Source organism: Thermothielavioides terrestris, chromosome 3 (assembly GCF_000226115.1).
Source record: "Thermothielavioides terrestris NRRL 8126 chromosome 3, complete sequence".
Lineage (NCBI taxonomy): Eukaryota > Fungi > Ascomycota > Sordariomycetes > Sordariales > Chaetomiaceae > Thermothielavioides > Thermothielavioides terrestris.
In genome coordinates this window covers 3,567,904-3,586,995 of record NC_016459.1, presented here as the reverse complement: position 1 = coordinate 3,586,995, position 19,092 = coordinate 3,567,904, and the positions used below count along the sequence as shown (strand labels likewise).

The window sequence follows — 19,092 nt, the reverse complement described above, 5'->3', positions numbered from 1 at the left end:
TGACCTCCGTATACGCTGCGCGAGTGGTCGCCACGCAGACGCGGCCAGAGTGGCACGTGAATCCAGGGCCCTTGGTCCGAGCGTAATCTTAGATCACGAGTGCCGACTTGATGCCTTGCGAATTGTCAGTTGTACGAACGTCGATGCGCCTCAGCTGCTGGGCGGTGAACAGTCCCTTGAGTTCCATCTGTCGGATTTCGTTGCGATACCAGTCGGCCTGCGCTCTGTAACTGGCCATGATGGTCACGGTCCTGTCCTCGGCGTTCCACTGTTGTAGGTCCTTATCCGCGAAGGCCAGCCGCAGGATGCGGAGAGCTACGCGACCGTTGTGTAGGTTGTATGTCGAGGTACTGGACAATTGCGCACTGACGCCTAGCAGTTCGACCAGAATCCGATTGTAACCTTTGCGAAGATCGGGAGCCAGTTTCTTGAGAAAAGCATGCAACGCCTGCGTGGGAGGCGGATAGGCGGCAGCACCTCGGAGAGCTGGTGCTATCGCGTTGTAGTAGATGCTGTGTGATGAGAGCTCGCCGAGGGTCCTACGCGCGCGATGGTTCACTCTGAGATGTGTGCCTACAACGCTGCCATAGTAGAGGGCGCGCTCGAGCGTGGACACTCGTAGCTGGTTCTCGAACGGGTTTGCGACAGTTTTGTCTTTACGTCTGCCGCCGTGAACGAATGCGGGAAGCTGTTCTGGGTCCCCAACGACCACTATGAAATCTAGGGTGTGCTTTCGGATGACTGGACAGAAGTCCAGTTTGGACAGCTTCGTAGCCTCGTCCACAAGGCAGACGTCGACCTTGAACGTACGGACGAACTTGGAGAGGCATCCGGTATACGGAGTTGCCGTGATGACGCCGACGAATTGGTCCAAGAAAGCCTTGTACAAGCGGGTGGCTTGTTCCTTCATCGTGGTTTTGCCTTCGTCGTCCAGCGCTCCGCTATTCTCGATGATGGCGAGTGTGTCGCGTAATAGCGGGAACTTGTCGGTGTTGGCGGTGTAGCATTTGTATGCGGCCTGATGAATACTGAGGCCGGTATCCCGCTGCTTTGTGAAATGTGCTCGTGAGGTCTTTACGTTGATAGCGAGTCTTGCTAGCTGAGCCTCAACGACGAAGTAGTCGCCCTCTGTCAAGTATGCCCGTTTTGTATCCTGCTCGTCGAACGTTTTGCCCCGACGGAACTTCTTCCTATTTTCGTACGTCCAATCGCTGATGTCCAACTCGATGCCGTGATTGCGAATGATGTACTTGGCCTTGCCCATTTTTTCCATGTGTTCGCGGATGTGGTGCGTCACATCCCGGACACCTGCGTTGTAGGGAACCAAGTAAAGTATCTTGGTTAGGTGAACCTCATCTTTGTCGCTGAAAAGGGCTATTAGGGTAATGAAGATAAGCAGGCTCGTCTTTCTGCTGCCTGCGTAGCCGACGATCCAATGGATTTCTGGGTGAGATTGTCCAGTCCGCGGTACACTGCCTTCTTGTTATCGTCGAGGCCGTTCCACATGTCTCTCAGATACTGAGGCACTTTGTCGGGGTTGTCTAAGATGTTTCTTATCCACGTGTACTTGTCGAACACATTGCTCTTGGAGCCGCCCTGGAAACGCTGGAGCCTACGGCGCTCCAAGTCCTTCACTGTCCATTAACCTCAACCCGTTTGCAACTGACCGCCAGCCGAACAATCGCTATAGCAACCAGCTTACCCCACTACAACCCAATTTTGAAAATCGCTCCTCGCTCTATACAATAAAGAATTTTTAGCTACACTACGCCACTATTCTCTATTCCATTTCTAAAACTATATCCTAATATTTAATCGCGTTTAATTGAACTAAGCTATCTATTACGCTATATATTCTAATCGGCCTAATTCCTTTAATTTAAGTTCACTTTATTTATTCGCCTATCGCTTAGCTTTTAGAATAGCGTCCTCTGCCTATACCGAGGAGAATCCTACCCCCTAGGATATGACTTTAGACAATTCTATTAAAGCCTCTTAATAGCTATTTACAATTATATCGCTACTAACTTTTAAAGACTATAATAGCGATATATAGACAATAGCTTAGGTCCTAAAAAAGCTCTATAAGACTATATTTAACGAGGTCTATAAACTAATAGATAAAAAGAAGGTTAAATAGATTGATTTTTATTTATAAACTTTTATAATTGTTAACTAAGATTATAGAATATTCTTTACTACTTTGTCTCTAAGGAAATTTAGAAGGATAGAGAAATTTAGTATATTAACATTAAAGTTAATACCTAGCTATACGCTAAGGCCCTAGTACTTCTACTATTTGCCTTTTATACTAGTCCTAAAACACTCTACTAGCAATATATATTATTAAAGAATATAGAGCTATATAAGTTGTACGTCTAGCCTAATATCAAGCTTAGGAAGAGGGTATATACCAACTATATTTACTCTTTATATAGAAATGCTTATTCTTTTTTATTAAGGTATATTATATAAAAAAATCTTAGTTTATTTTAATTTACTAATGTTTCTTAGAGATTAAGGCTAAGGAGAGAAGAAAGTCGTAGATCTATAACAATAAGCCTACTCTACTAATAGAACGTATTTATCAACTTATATCTATAAGAGAGCTTAAGCTTTAGTTAGAGATACTATAGAACGAGCTTAAGTCTTAGGTAGTAGAGGGGGTCTACCTATTGTAGGAGTAAGGTTTAGGTTATAGCGTCTATTTAGGTATAGGTTATAGGGACTATAGGTTTAGCTAGACATTTTATACTATAGGTTAGGAAATAGGTCGGATTAGTATATAATACTATTAATGAAGTTCGTTTATAGCAACACTACTAGATTCTTATACTATATAGTGTATTATACTCTATATAAAATATAGCGAAGACATTCTTATCCCAACTTCTTATCTAAAGTCTAAGTATATAAAATCTTATTTAAAGTCCTAAAAAAGACCTTAAAGTAAAACATTGCTATACCAACTTTTTATCCAAAGTCTAAATATATAAAATCGTATTCCGTTTATAGAATATAGATTCAATTACGCTCGAATTAATCCTATTTCGCTTAAATAATTAAGAATTAGTTTAGAGGGACTAGCTATAGGAAGTATCTTCTAAGCCTTTAAAAACTGACCTAAGGCAGATAAGGGGCAAGTAAAGATGCTATATATATACCTCTCTACGAAGTAGACCGTCGTCTTAGCTACGTAACCAAGTCGATATCGAAGAAAGCTAGCGCTATAGCTACCCTAGCTATGAACCTTAGCGCTTAAATAGGCTTGGACCCTATCGACTTAACTCTCGCCTTGCTACGCTATAAGGGCATTGTCTTAGGCTATATAACTAAGTCAACGCCAAAGAAAGCTAGCGCCGTAGCCACCTTAGCTATAAACCTTAGCGCTTAAACGGGTTTAGACCCTATCGACTTAACTCCCCCTCACTACGCTATAAGGGCGTCGTCTTAGGCTATATAACCAAGTCGACGCTAAAGAAAGCTAGCGCTATAGCTACCCTAGCTATAAACCTTAGCGCTTAAATAGGCTTAGACCCTATCGACCTAACTTACCCCTCGTTATACTACAAAGGCGTTGTTTTAGGCTATATAACTAAGTCGACGCTAAAGAAAGCTAGCGTTGTAGCTACCCTAGCTGTAAACCTTGGCGCTTAAATAGGCTTAGACCCTATCGACCTAACTTACCCCTTATTATACTATAAGCACGTCTCCTTAACCCTAAACATATAGTTGGACAATAGCTATAGCTAGACCATCTTAGGCTAGTTGGCCTTAAATAGTAGGGGAAGAATCGGTAACTACAAGCTTAGTAGCTCTATCTATATAATTATTAGCATTATATCTATATCGAAACTTTAATAAGATAAAAAGCAGTTTATCGTCTAATAATAAAGAAGGGACCTACTATATATAGAGCATTTCAAAGTTATTTAAGCAGTTCTCCACTAGTAGGGTTCCATTATATACAAATACTTCTAATTTTACATAAATTCTTCTATACACAAAGCTTCAAGATACCCTAAGCTACTATTGATCTTAAGCTATTTAGGGACTTTATTACAAAGCTCTATTAGGCTAAACTCCTAGTAAAATCCATTTACAAAGAGTTATATAAAGAATATAGGGTAAAGGTCGCCTATAGTCTCCTTTACAAATAGCTTAAAAAATAGTAGGTGCCCTCCAACTAGACTAAAACTAAGGATTCCAATAAGCTATACGTTGCACTATCTAAGAAGTTTTAGGCTTATACTCTAAGCAATAAGGAATTACATTCCTATCTTATAGAACGTAGCTTCTAAGTCTCCTAGCAAGGCGTCGCCTTATTATAGCAAGCACTTAGTATCTCGAGACATCTCTATAAGTACGACCTAGCTAAGCGCCAATAAGAACTACTCGCCTTCCTTAAATTATTGCTATCCTTTACTATCCTCTTTCCTCGACTTAGATACTAGGCCGCCTAGAAACACATTGCGTAAACCGCTAATATCCACCTTTCTTAGTACAGTGTCTACAATGTTCTTAAGTATAAGTTTAGCAGATCTGTCTAGGCAAGGTACAACCTACTAACTAACTATAGAGGAGGCTTTACCCTCCCTAGTCTAAACTACATTTAGTCGATCAACGTCTACTATAAGCTTTAGCAATTTAGTTTCGAAGTCTACGCTAAGATTAATGTATATTTACGCTTTATTATATAGGCCTATATAGGCATCGTAGCTCTAACCTAAAGGTCGATCTTTATATAGTACCTCGCTATTATCTTAGAAAGTAGGGTAATGCCGATACTTATATACTTAGATTATAGGAAGGAGACGCTTATAATAGCTAAAGCGTATTATTGGCTTTCCACTAGTGTAGAGTAGGCCTAGCGTCTGCGACTATAGCGGAACCGAGATAGACAGATTAAATGGTATATACTAGGATAGGGATTATAATAATTAGGTATTATCGATTTTACAATAATTGATCTCGACTTGCCTCTCTTTAGTCTAGAGCGCCCCCTCGAATTTAAGGACTATTGGAACTTTGGCAAGAGCACTAAGAACTAACGTATTGAGTCTTAGTAGGCTTAGCTTCGCAGAGGTTGTATAGGCTTTTAGATAGTAAGTCGTAGGTTAAAGGGCCTAATTATATATGATTGAATGCTAATAAATAGTAGGACTTTTTTACAAAGTTGTAGTGTAAGTTTGCCTAGTAGCTAGACCAAGTTTTATATTGAATTACCCTCCTCTTTATATATATACTATAGATCCAATAGGAAATTAGGTCCTTCGTTAAGGAGTAGAACAATTATACGATCTAGCGTCAACGAAACTAGGTATATATCTACACTAGCATTCTATTAAAGATATACTTTTTTCTAATAGAGCCTATTACAACGGAATATAGCGTTGCTATTCCCAAGGACCGCCTCTAGATACTTTAGAAGCTTATAGAGCTAGATAGGGTTACGTTTAATAATTTCTTCCCTCCTAAGGTCTATAACCTATATAAGGAAATTATACTACGCTACTAGGGTCTAGATAATTTCAACCCTAAGATGCCCCTTTTTAGCAAATACCTTTTTCTTTAGGACGAGCCTACACTCTATAATGAGGATAGACGCTAACCTACTTTTACACTTCTTTCTCGGCCAATAGGAAGTTGGACTACCTTTCTTAAGAAGATATATATAGAGGGCATTGACATCGAGGCTAAATTAGCCTCTTTCGAAGAGAGTTGGACTAAGCATTTAGATTAGAGCTAGGACTTAGGAGATAAACTAAGTATATAAAAAGCTTTCCTCGATAAAGGGATTCTAAGTTAAGATAAAGGAAGTAGAGATTCTACTACTGAGAGTAAAGTCTAGTAAGGCTAACTAAAAATATAGAATAAGAATATAGCTTAATCCTAACTTATTTCTTTGCTACTACCCTTAAATATATTATAAGCAGTGAACTAAGATGTACCTAATGTAAGCTATATTCTCGCTCCTTAGCTCTACCTTTAATCGCTTACTCTAATACTTTATTAGTACCTTCTTTTCTAGCTTCCCTAAGCTCCTTTAGCTCTAGCGTTGCTACTATAGTGTCTAGATCGGACTTATCGCTAAAGAGCTTACCAATTAGCAGTTTCCTCTCCTGTTCTAAAGCTGTATACGTTAGAACGACCTTTTACTTAATTACTAGGATATTAATAGGCTAAGACTTAATCTTCTTTAACCTAAGCTTAAGTTTTACTTAAGAAGAAGCTTAACGTTTATAGCTCTAGCTATAATCTCGAGAGGATACTTTAATTTGTTTTTTAGTGTCTTACTTATTAGTGCTTTCCTCCTTCTCTAAGCTTAAATTAGGCCTAACTATAGGGAACTTCGGCTTATCGATATAGGTTTCCTCCTAAAGTAAGAACAAATAGAACAACTCCCTTAGTCTAAAGACCTCTTTATTATAGATAGCGCGACGGAGTATATTGAATATAAGTGGCTAGGAGGGAGGCAATATTACAATATCTATAATTTAGAGCTTTGCTTTGCTAGTCTACTTAAAGGAAGCGACGATTTTAAAGTCACTTACATCGAATTAACCCTCTTAATCAAAGAGGTTAAAGATATATTGGATAAGCGCAATATAGTTAGCAAAGCGTTGGTAAAGGCTAGTCGAGAAGGGGTTAATCGACTTGATAATACTAGGCTCAAAGTATATACAAGTAGTGTATTTTCCCCTTATTAGGATATATGTTATATAGGCCTAAAGCTCTATAGTGACAAAGAGTATAGCTTAAGCGGCTAGCTCAAATCGATTCTTCGCAACGGCTAATAAGCGTTGTTTAGCTGCCTTAGCTTATACGCTAACAAATCTAACTAAGCTAGTACTGCTTCTGTTCTATAGCTGCTTAGCTTTCTTTACTAGTTTTACTACTACCCCTAGATCGAGGGACTCCTCCTTTAGAAGTAGAGAACGCTAGCGACAAGCAGGTTAAGACAGCTTAAACGGAAAGTCGTTATTCAAATCTAGAGTATAAGCAAGCGTTTTCTTATAGTCTATCTAGAATTAAATATTATCATTATAAGATAAGGTTAGATATACTTTACTAATATATTCGCAAAAGAGAGCTATTGAGGCTTAGGATAGTAGGTATAATTATATATAATTGAATATATTTATACAAAAATGGAAAATGCTATACAGAGTCTAAGGCAATTATAGGAGAAAAGGCAAAGACTTATAGCATTTTATCCAATGACAAAAAATTCGTTTAGCCTATCCATTTCGTCCTAAGATTATATATAGATCTATCTAATAATTGGATTTAGACCTTTATCCAAAGATAAGATGAGGATTCTCGTCCAAAGGTAGTATTTCACTAGCGGTATCCACTTAGTACTAATACTAGTAATTACACTAGCTATACAGTAGGAAAACTCTAAGATAAAAGTGGGTTAGAGTTTCTCTACTACCTTAGAATACAACGTTGACCTTTTTATCCCCCTTAGTAAAGAATGTTATAAAAAACCATTTGTCTATATAACTCTGTCCTCAAGATACTAAGACCTAGCGCCAACCCTTTTTCTTAGGCCTAGCCTACTCCTCCTCTTTCTCCTTCTACAACTCTAGCTCCTTTTTAATTATACTAATCTAGTTCTTAAGCTCCTTTGTAGATATATATTGATAGGACTCTTTACTAATCCCTAGGAACTTATTGTACTTAGCCTAGACCAACTTTTCCTTCTCCTTATTATAGTAGGCTAAAGCTATTAGAAACTTTTAGAATTAAAGTTTTTAGAGCGATATATCTTAATAATATATTGTCGCGTGCTAGTGTACACGTGACTCTATCTGCTAGGCTCCCTAGGCTTAGGGGGCATATGTCAGCTCTGCCTATATATATATATAGACCTCGGCGCTCCTCCCACCTAGTATAAGAGGAGCACCTCTCTCATTATATATACCTCTATATCTTATATAGCCCCACTTCGCTACTCTTCTCAGTTATAAGCCCAGTTTATATATAACACTTATAATAGCAGTATAGCCTAGTTAAGGCTATCCTTCTTCTTTTTTCCAATAACTACTTTTAGTTTTCTCGATTATCAATAACTCCTATAAGTTTATATTACCCTTATCGTTTAGTCTAAACAACGTAGTACACCTCAGTTTACTTTAAGATAATACTCGAAACTAAGAAAACCGTCACTATTGCTATTATAGCGCTTCCAACCCTCGATAGCCCTAAAGACTAGCTAAGATAGATCTCTACTGTTTACTAAGAGGCTAACAACTTATATATCTAGTATATTATCGACCTAGACACTGAGCTCGCTACCGAGGCTAAGATGCTTAGCCTTCCTATATAGCCTACCTAGGGTATAGCTCGTTAGGCGGTCTAGGACCACTATCTTTAGACGTAGTACACTGCACTGTAAGCCTAGAAGATAGCCGATTCTACTACCTATAGCAAGGAACTTTAGTCAACTAATCTTACTAAAGAAGAGATTCGCTATAAATTCCTCAAGCTATACAAGGCGTTCTCAAAGTCCGCTATCGACATTGCAACATTCTATACTATTAATAAACTCTATAAGATAATTAATATATCTATTAGCAACTGCTATATATATACTATATATAACATTATAAAGGCTAAGAACGTCACTAGTATATATAGGTTTATATAGACGCTATATAAGATTATTGCACCCTCTAATAGCACTACTTTTATTATACTTGCTAAGGAGTATACAACTATCCTTGCTAGAGGTAGCTAGAGCAGCGTTGAACCTAGGACCTAGATTCTCGAGTATATATCGGTCCTCTACTGTATAAAGGCGGCCAATATCGCTATAGTTATTAATGCAATAGCCGTTACTATATTCCTTAAGACTATATAGAGACGCTTAGATCCAAAGTAGGCGACTTATATACTAAAGGATATTAGTATAACTAAGAAGCTTGGTAGTAAAGGACTAACCCTTCTCGATTTAGCTCTTTTACTTAAGGCGATCCTCTAGGCTAAAGCGGTAGTCTACCTAAAGCCTAGAGCCAACCCTATACTTCTAGGAGCGTAGAACAGTTAGAAGGGCAGTTAGAAGCGTAAAAAGAACTACGACTACCTATATAAGCTAAAGACTTTTCGCTACTAGTAGTTTCTCTTAGAATGTCGGCAACTTTAGTACACTCTAATAGGGGAATCCCTAAATAGTGTAACACTCCTAAACGATATAGTAAATACAGTGCGCTAACGATTCGCTAAGGAGCATTAGAACGATCTTCAAATAGAGCTCTAGAAGCTTGGTTAAAAGATCTAGAATATATCGTTAAATGCTAAGACTATTAGTTCCAATAGTAATATAGGTCCTTTATTTCTAAAAGCACTCTAGGTATACACTGTTATCGACCTAGCAATTGTAAGCGAGCTCAAAGGAGTATATAGTATATTTGTATCTCTTGAGTTTAGTCTATATCTACTTAGTAAATATATTCTATTTAATAACTATAGAGTAGTCAATCTCGTTAATAATAGGGCTCTCCTTGTCCTTAGTACGTTCGTTAAGACGAGTAGTAAAACTATTAAGGTAGGTACTATATCCTTCCTAATCTCTAGCTACGGTAAATAGATTATTAAGAACGTTTTAAATAGTGTATATAGCCTAAATACTAAGGACTTTGTTATAGACAACATTGCTATTGTCGAGGGCTTTTATATCAACATTGTTTCTAAGAGACGCCTTCGAGTATAGGGCGCTTAGTACTATAGTCTAGATTGTATACTACGTTAAAGAACTTTAGAGAAGAGTATTATACTTAGGCAACTGGTTAAGAAGTTTAACCTAACCTTTTTACAATATAATGCTCTTTCCTCCTACTCTAATGCCCTTTAGGTACTCCCTAGAAGCTTTGCTAGACTTATGACTATAAGCGTTATAGTTGTGAAGAACTTTAGGAGGAGCAGGCCCTCTAAGGACCTACTCCTAGAGAGAGAAGACCTAGCTACTCTCTAGTATATTAGATCTAGTTATCTAAGTTTAGAGGCGCTAGAACATCTTGTTTTAAACGCTAGAGGTATATAGATTCGTAGGCCTTGAAGGCTAGAATATAAGATATACGTATAGGTATATGTAAAATAGGTTATTTTGCGCTACCTACTATCGAAGCTGTTACTACGCCTATTTTAGAGGGTCTCTTAGGACCTATTCGACTTTCTAAGGGTACTTAATAGCTTAAACTAGCTACTAGTCATTAAGGACAAGTATAATAGGAAGCTTTTCGCGACTCCACTTATATATAAGATATATAACAGTATATACAATAAGCTTATTCGCTTTAAACGCTAGGTGAAACGCTAATTTAGGCTACCTATCTACAAGATTAGGCAAGATAGCAACACTAGCGTCATTAGCATTAAGGGATATATAGTATACAAGCTCTAGGCGTAGGAGTAGGGCATCGACTTAGAGGTTACGCCTTTAGATACTAAGGAGCCTAACGGCGGTTTAGAATATATAGGTAAAGAACTTATTATAAAGAGCTTTGCAATGCTTATAGGCGCTAAACTTCCTTAGAACCTATAGCTAAAGTCGACGGTTATAGCTATATACTTATATAGTATAAGCCTAAGTCGTATTTACAACTACTATTTACCGAACAAGGTACTTGACTCTTAGTTTAGACACTAGTTTCGCTAATATTAGCTTAGTCTTATATATTCCCTAACTACCGACCTACGCCCTAACTAGGGTAGCGTTTATATATATATCTACTAAGCGTACCTGCTAACGAAGGAATATAAAAAGGGGATTGAGAGGCGTACTAGAAAGGTCAAGCCTAGAGTATATATTAGGTATCTTATTGGATATAGAGTGTCCAACATTTACTATATCTAGGTATTAAAACTTAAGAAGGTTATTACAATGTATAATATAACCTTTAACGAATATATGTTCTATTAGGAGGGAGAGGAATAGCTTAATACTTAATTAGTAGTAGTCGCTAAAAAGGTTATTAAGCTTATTGAACTCCTTATAGAGCCTTAGGACGCTAAGGCAGTACTATTTAGAGTTATAGATGCCTATAAAGACCTAATGACGGTTCCTAGCTCTCTAGGATATCTAGGGGGTATAACTGAACGGGAACTAGAAGGGTAGGCTCCTCTCTACTCTCTATCCTATCTAGGGGGTATAGAAGTATTTAAATATTGTAGCTAGAGTTTGGGTAAGGAGTCTACTAGTGGTTTTTATACTCTAGAACCAACTCCGGAGCTACGCTAGGAACGCCTAGACGGTTTTAGAGAGAGCAGCTCCCCTACTAATTACAGTACTAGCTATAATAGTAGACTAGTAGGAACTATATTATTAGAGGCCTCTAATACAATTATCGGAGATACTAGTAGTAGCGTTGCTAGTAGTATAACTAGGAGTGCTCGCTAGGGTAGTACAATAGTAAATGCTACTATAGTCGATACTCCTAGTAGTGAAGAGGAGGTCGACTACCCTAGCGATTAGCTAGAGGCTTTAGACAATTGGGAAGACGCTTTAAACTATAGTTCTTAGCCTAATTCTAGAACACTCGTAGCTATGCTAATAAGGGAGAAGCGTAAGTATATACGTAAGGTATATAGACTACCAACTTGTTATTTAAGACAGATCTGTAGATAGTCTCCTAGCGGCGGTATAGGTGGAAGTAGCGGTCTAGTGTATTTTATAGCCCCTATGTACTATAAGGAGAGTATCGATATACTAGATTAGTATATATAGTATTCGTTTAGCTATATATTTTTGGATAACCCTGTAATCGCTTTGTAGGAGGGCAATAGCATCTAGCACTGTATATTATATACGGTTTTCGCAATAGTAGTCCGTTAACATTGTAATATATGTCCTAGGGCAACGCTAAATAGGCCCTAAGTGCATTTTAACGACTTTGCTAAGCTTCCTAAGCGCTAGAAGGATCTTGCTAACTAGCTTTAAGGGCCTAAGTTTATTAAAGTAGCTAAAGAAGAGATTTGTATTCTCGTTAATAGGAAGATATAGTGTAAAATTTGGTATAAGACCTTTAAAGGAAGACTACTCTCTCTAAAATAGGTTTTCGTCTATAAGTTTGATTAGAATAGTAACCTCGAGAAGTGCAAGTCTTATATCTATATTCAAAGTAACCTTTAGGAGCTTACTACTTTATAAAGCACTTATATAGCTATACTTATAGTACGCTCGTTCTATATAATAATGGCTATTGCTATATAGTTTGATCTTGAGGTTAAGTAGTTCAATATAGTATAGGCGTTCTTGAATATAGACCTGCCTAAGGGTGTTGTTTATAAGATGCTTAAAGGGTTTGAAGAGCCTAGATTTCTTATAGAACTGTAGAGAGCTTTGTATAGCTTATGAGAGTCTCCGTTACTCTAGTACCGAGAGTTCTTTAGTATACTTTAGAAGCTTAGCCTTATAGCTTCGCCTAAGGAGCTATACTTGTTCTTCGACCGCTAATGGTATATACTTGTACTATTCTATATAGACGACTACCTAGTCTTCTACTATAGAGACTATACAAAGATAGTTTAGAGGATTATTAACGCTCTAAAAGCGAAGTACAAAGTATACGAAAAGGAGGATATAGCTTAGTTCCTAGGCATTAGGGTAATCCGCGACTATATACAATGTAAGATCTAGCTCTACCTTGACTAATATATCAAGAAGATTATAAAGCGCTTTAGTCTTATAGATTAAATCACCTTTCTAAGTATCTCTCTCCTTATAATGGAACTCTATAAGTTCACTAGCACTGCTACTTAAATGTAAATTAAGCTATTCTAGGAGCTTGTTAGATTACTACTCTATATTATAGTCGTACTATATATAGAGGTCGTATTTCTAGTATCGTTGCTCTTGTACTTTCTAACGAACCCCTTAGGGATATACATTGATGCTATAAAATATATAATCTCCTACCTATTTAGTATACGCTTCTTTACTATTTAGTTTAGAGGTATACTATAGGATACTACTCCTATACAAATCTTGCTTATTATAGGGGATACGTTGTATATAGATGATTCTAATATACGTAGGTCGTTATAAGGCTATTTTATCTCTCTATTCGGTAGGCTTATTCATTGGAAGGCTATACGTTAGGATATAGTTACTACCTCGTCTATAGAAGCAGAGCTTCTTGCTCTATCTACTATAGCGTAGGAGACAATGGCGTTTAAGCGTTTCCTTAGCGACCTACAACTTAAGCTAAGTATACCTTAGACTATATTCTATAACAATATATAGACTATCCGACTTATAGTAGGAGAAAACGAACGTATTAGCACTTGCCTATATTATATTGACATCTACAATATATAGCTACGTTAGAAATATACGAAGGGATCTTTCAAGGTTATATACTTACTAACTGCTAAGATGCCTATAAATAGGCTTATAAAGGTGTTAACTCGCTAGAAGTTTAAGCACTTTAGAAAGCTTCTTAACTTATAGGATATACGTTATATAGTTTAGGGAGACGATTAGAGGGACAGGAATATAAGGCTTAAGTAAAAACAAACTAAATATAGGAGTGTACACTAGTGTAAAATAGACTAGGGGGTGCTTATACCTATAAAACAACAAACAACAATATAGAACTATTTGCTACCCTTCTTCTTCTTAGGAGTTATAGCGGCTAGTATCGCCGCTACTATACTACGCGTTAGCGCCTCTAGGTTAAAGCCTAGAGTAGCCTCCTCCTTGCTCTTGTCCTTATCCTTGTCCTCCTCCTCGCTCTCCTCCTTCTTAGCCTTCTTAGCCTTCTTAGACTTCTTAGTAGACGTAGCCAACTTTGCCTTGCCTTTGCCCTTGCCCTTGGCAAGCGTAGGCGTATACTCGTTATTATCGTCGTTATTATCCTCAGTATTAGCGTCCTCGCCCTCTATAGCAAGGAGGGTATATAGGGTAGTGTATAGCGTTTTCTAGTCCTACTATATATAGTTAGACTAGCTCTTTTCCTTTGTCTTTTTATTTATATTTATAAGATTGGGCTTAGGCTCCTAGCGCCCCTATATTAGGGCTAGGAAGTGCTTAGCGGTAGAGAGTATATTTATAAAGCTAATTTATTAGTACTATACGCTTTACAACTATACTAACAGACTTATATAGAGCAGTACTTCTTACTATATATATAGCGTATATACTAGGCCACTTTGCTAAGGGCCTCCTAGTACTCCCTAGAGCTTTTGCCGTATATAGCGGACTTTAAGCAACCTAGGTAGGGCTACTCTCTTAGGGCGCCCTCCTCCTCCTTATCCTCTAAAGAGGAGAAGGAGGAGGAGGGGGGCGCTATACGCTTGGAGAGGGTCTTCGATATAGCGAGGGTCCTGCTATAAGTGTCAGAGACGTAGATATATGTACTACGCTAGTTGGGTAGATTGTAGTGTACTCACTTCTTACTAGTACTAGCGCTAGCCTTAGTAGGGGTAGCTAGGAGTAAGGGAGGCTTATTCTTAGCTACTTTGGCGGCGTAGGCCTTTTTGAGAGTAGCGAAGTAAGTAGAGGACAGTATAGTTGTTGTTGTTAATATTGTTATTATTACTAATGCTACTACTATTGCTCGTAATCTATAGAGGAAGAGTTTAGGAGTTGGTTTAAGGGGCATTTACTATAATTAAATACTTCTAGAAGTATAGCTATCGACTAGCCTATAGTATTATAATATTGTCTATATAGTGCGAATATAACAATAAGTAGCAATGGTAGATATATATTCAAGACGTTGGGCAACAATAGCTATAATGGTATATATACAAATGATCGTAATACTTAATTATATAACCTATACCTACAATCGAGGTAGTACAATTTAAGATACGCGTCTAAATAGAGGATAGGAATAGAATGCGCTATACAATTAGGAACTATATACAATACAATCAATGGCGTTTATAACAATACCAATGATAGCGCTCCTAAATATCAACATTCGTACTCCTAGGTCTAACCGCATTTAGTATAGTACACAATTCGCCAACGTATACGCTATAACGCTTATATAATAGCGTACGGACAACTTGTATAATAGCGGCGGCTATATACAATAGTAAGATCAATACTAGAGGCTATAGTTTAATGCGCCTAGTAGTGCGAGCTCTAGAGTCAGTACCTAGTATATATATTCTATAGACAGCCTCCTAAGAGTCTGTCTAGGGGGTGTGTTGTATGCTAGTGTATACGTGACTCTATTTGCTAGGCTCCCTATGCTTAGGGGGCATATATCAGCTCTGCCCATATATGTATATAGACCTCAGCGCTCCTCCTACCTAGTATAAGAGGAGCACCTCTCTTAATATATATGCCTCTGCATCCTACATAGCCCTACTTCGCTGCTCTCCTCAACTTCTTGCAACTAGCTCAAGGTCCCTATCAGCGTTGCACGCTAGGGCGTCGACAGTCTAAAACGAGCCGGTTGGACTGTGGTTCGAACTATAGACCTTTGCGTGTTGTAGCTGCTATGCGCAGGGAACGGCCAGCGAGATGCAAGACCATTGCGCGAACCGGGCTTATAACTGTCACAACGGGCAAAAGGACATCCTTGCCCGCCCTATAAAGGCTAGGGGCACCCTATATACTATGCGCGACATATATATAAGTAGTTGTATTTCTAGAGTAGTAACAGTTAGTATATAACCCTTTTAAATAACCAATGCCTAGCTAGACGTATATAATTCCTAGCCCTATATTGTTAGGTAAAGTGCAATTCTTATAGGTATTAAGGCTATTAGTATACCTAAGAAACAGATAGTAGGTAATAGCTATACATTGCATTTAGTTAGTAAGTTTCTAAGGGGTATCTATCTTTACCTCGTCCTTCTAGATTTGCTTAGAGATCTAAAGCTAGTAAAGCTTCTACAACCCTAGTTAACAGAGTAAAAACTTTTAAAACTAAAACTTAGATATCTTACCTAATTGTCTTTAACAATTAAATAAACCTCGTTGAATATATAGACCTAGAGCTTATTTACAACCTAAGCAGTCTATATTAGATCGTCTTAATAGTCCTTAACCACCTTAGGCGGCTCGGATAGCAATTGGTCTTTCTAGGTAAAGTTGGAAAGCGGCAAAGGCGCTATAGTTTCTACTACCTAGGGTCAGCTAAATTATTTAAAAAACTTGAGCGACTATAGAAAAAACCTACTAAGGTAGGATTCAAGGAATAGAGCTAATTAGAATTAGTAGCACGACCGACAACTTAGTTTAATCGAATACAATTAAATATCGAGATATAGTTTAGGAAATAGAATAGGGAATAGTAGCGAGCTGTAGCTGAAAATTCTTTATTGTATAGAGTGAGGAGCGATTTTCAAAATCGGGTTGTAGCGGGGCCAGCTTGTTTATTTGGGTAGTAGTCAGTTGCAAACAAGTGTCACGTTTATAGACAGTGAAGGACTTGGAGCGCTGTAGGAGCCACTTGAATATCTCCACGCCCCATTCAGTGATAGAGAACTCACATGATGCGGAGGGCGGGTGATGAAGGTCGTTTATTGCACTAACAGCGGCCCTTAGCGGCTTGCTGTTCACAACGGTGTAGAATTGTACTTCGAGCTCTGTTTTCGGGTTGTCAAAGTGTTCACTCACTCGCGTTTTGACGTACGCTTTGTCATTTGACTTGGTGTCTGCCTATGTCAGGATTGGGAACTCAACGTCAATGACTGGACGGGTGCCGTTGGCCAACGCCTCGTTTGCTAGAACCAGAGGTTTCGTGACAAAGAAGACGGAGTAGCCCCAAGGCAGCCCCTCCATGGGAGTGGAAATCCGTTCGGCTCTCCAGCGGTCACATGGAGGGAAGTGCGTGGACTGCGAGGGTGTCTCCGGTCCCGACGTCGTCGCTGTCCCAATGTCGATGAAGCCTGCGTCGGCCCAAACCGACACCAAGTCCTTGATCCTGCGCTCGAGGACAACTGGAAGCTCGTTTTGGCCGCACTGCAGTTCGCTGACCATTGCATCTGTCAACGTTCCTGGTCTGAATAATTTCCCGGCCGCCTTTCGCAGATAATCATTTGGATCTTCCTTCCACCGCGCGCGGAGTGACTGGTTGTAAAGCTCCTTAATCACCTCGGAGACTCGCTCAGCACACGGCAAGGGCCCGGTGGACATGTCACCGTCAGTGCCAGGGGTTGCCTCAATCCGGGGAGCTGCAGTCGAAGGCACCTTTCTCTTGACGCCCACCAGAGTGACCATGCAACGCTCACCCTCGCGCGGCAAGTGACGCCGTCTCCAACAGAATTCTTGACAAGCAGGAGGAACGAGCCGTTGTAATGTGGCAACTCCATGGCGCGAGCGGGATAACTCAGTCCCTTGAGTTAATCCGCGTGGCGGATTTCCTGGTAGAAGTCGCACAGTCCGCCGAGAATATGCGTCACCATGAACTCCGCGGGGGTGTCGAACGTGTGCATGACACCGAGTGGCTCCCGCAGGCCCGTGCGGTAAATCGCAGAGTCCATGAGAGGAGCATTCTGCAGATGCAACTGCTGGACATTGGGGGACTTGGCGAAGATCCTGCCAAAAATATACTTGCGGTCGGTCTTGTTTCTGTTCCTCGGCAATGCTTCTTGGACACACTGGTAAAGTGTCTTGACGTATTCGATGTCGCTGGGGCCTGCAGGGTAGATCAAGGAGATTGTCTTGTTGGGCGACGCCGTCGCCTGCTTGAGCCGGGCCAGCTCTTCAGTGATGTCGGGACGCATGAGGCGAAAATGCTCGGACACCGTGTTGTGAATGTTGACCGTGATGTGCTCGCATGCCGCCGTGAACTTGACGATACGTTCGGGCAAGGCGCTGGCTTCTTCGATTGAGCCACAAATGGACTTCAGCTGGCCAACGACGCCGGGGCCGTTGAATACTTCCACGTCGCATGACTCGACGGAGCAGAACTTGACCGTGATTGTGCCGATGGCTTCGTGACCGCGATTCTCGTATAGTGGCGCAAACATGGCGACAATGATCATTCCGTACTGCAGCGGGTACGCGGTCGTGATCACGCTGAAGCCGATGCCGTTGGTCGGGATGCGGAGGTTCGACGCAGTGTCGGTGTCGAGGCCAAGATTGTACGAGTAGCTGTCGACGGTGAGGTAGCATCCGAAACGCTTGGATGAATGGGCGAGTCGCACTTCGGATGGGACATAGAGTGCCATTGTCCCCCTCTGTATAGTACAGTCAGCGATGACCAGTCGGGCATTCTCTTCAGCGCAATCTTACGTCTTCCTCACCAACTTGACACGGGCCAAAGAAGCGATCTCAAGCGCAATAAAATCAGTCAGATTCCCCAACCGTAGCAGCGCGGTCAATGGGTCAGAAAGAGAGCGATTGTAGTGAGTAATATCTCTTGTTTGATGGGGAACGCGACGTGGAAAAAACAATGTCGTGGGAAAGAAATCGGTCAAGCTCACCACCCGCGGGCCGCGGCGACGGCAGAACTTAACGGCGGCGACGGCAGAACTTAACGGGCGCGGTGGGAAGCGAAAAGCAATTGTATAAGGGAATTAACATACCTTGCAGTCGACCATCGTGGAGGAAGCGCAATGGGAAGCGGAGGATGCGATTGTACAGAGATTGAGGTTGGCAGAAAAGATCTCGATGTGCGAGGAAGGTGTTTTGAAAGTGGAAGAATCCCAGTGGCGATGGAGGTTGTTGGAGAGGGAATAATTTTTCGGTGCGTGAGGAAGGTTGATGAAGGAAGAATTTTTCGGTTGGGTGAGTACCTGTTTTGAAGAATTCGGTGTGTGGAATCTGGTAAAATTGAGATGTGAGAAAACGAACTCGTAGTTAAAAGATGGAACTGGGCGGAAAGTTGAAGAATATGAACAGGAGGGAAGGACCAACCCTGGTAGCAAAGCAGTGAGTCGCCTTGTCGAACTGGTGAGCCTGCTTGTGCTAGTGATTCCCTTGGCAGCTTTTGGAGAATACCTACCATGGCGCGCCATAGGGTGGCGGCAAAACAATCTCACATCCCTTTTAGAGCATAGACTCGAGTATATAACCGGAAAGTGGTCTTTATCTTTTGAAGCCATTGCCATGAAAGTCACCTAGATAAATCTCCTTCCCTCTCAAAGAAAAATACAGCTAAAGAAATGCCCTCTAATGAA

General features: G+C 40.1%; 3 protein-coding genes across 3 annotated transcripts; all 3 read right to left on the bottom strand.

Annotated features, from left to right (window-relative positions):
* Window positions 1-88: 88 nt before the first annotated feature.
* THITE_160085 (uncharacterized protein) lies at window positions 89-8,529 on the bottom strand (the record flags this gene model as incomplete). Its single annotated transcript, XM_003654549.1, has 3 exons — window positions 89-1,364; window positions 1,430-1,612; window positions 8,501-8,529. 3 exons carry the CDS (start codon window positions 8,527-8,529, stop codon window positions 89-91), a joined length of 1,488 nt encoding a protein of 495 aa, XP_003654597.1.
* Window positions 8,530-13,602: 5,073 nt separating this feature from the next.
* Window positions 13,603-14,957, bottom strand: THITE_117490 (uncharacterized protein; the record flags this gene model as incomplete). Its single annotated transcript, XM_003654548.1, has 5 exons — window positions 13,603-13,886; window positions 14,398-14,409; window positions 14,547-14,571; window positions 14,797-14,826; window positions 14,940-14,957. 5 exons carry the CDS (start codon window positions 14,955-14,957, stop codon window positions 13,603-13,605), a joined length of 369 nt encoding a protein of 122 aa, XP_003654596.1.
* Window positions 14,958-16,627: 1,670 nt separating this feature from the next.
* THITE_2130015 (uncharacterized protein) lies at window positions 16,628-18,513 on the bottom strand (the record flags this gene model as incomplete). Its single annotated transcript, XM_003654547.1, has 4 exons — window positions 16,628-17,164; window positions 17,200-17,296; window positions 17,348-18,150; window positions 18,499-18,513. The coding sequence occupies 4 exons, from the start codon at window positions 18,511-18,513 to the stop codon at window positions 16,628-16,630; spliced, it is 1,452 nt and encodes a 483-aa protein (XP_003654595.1).
* Between the last annotated feature and the right edge of the window lie 579 nt (window positions 18,514-19,092).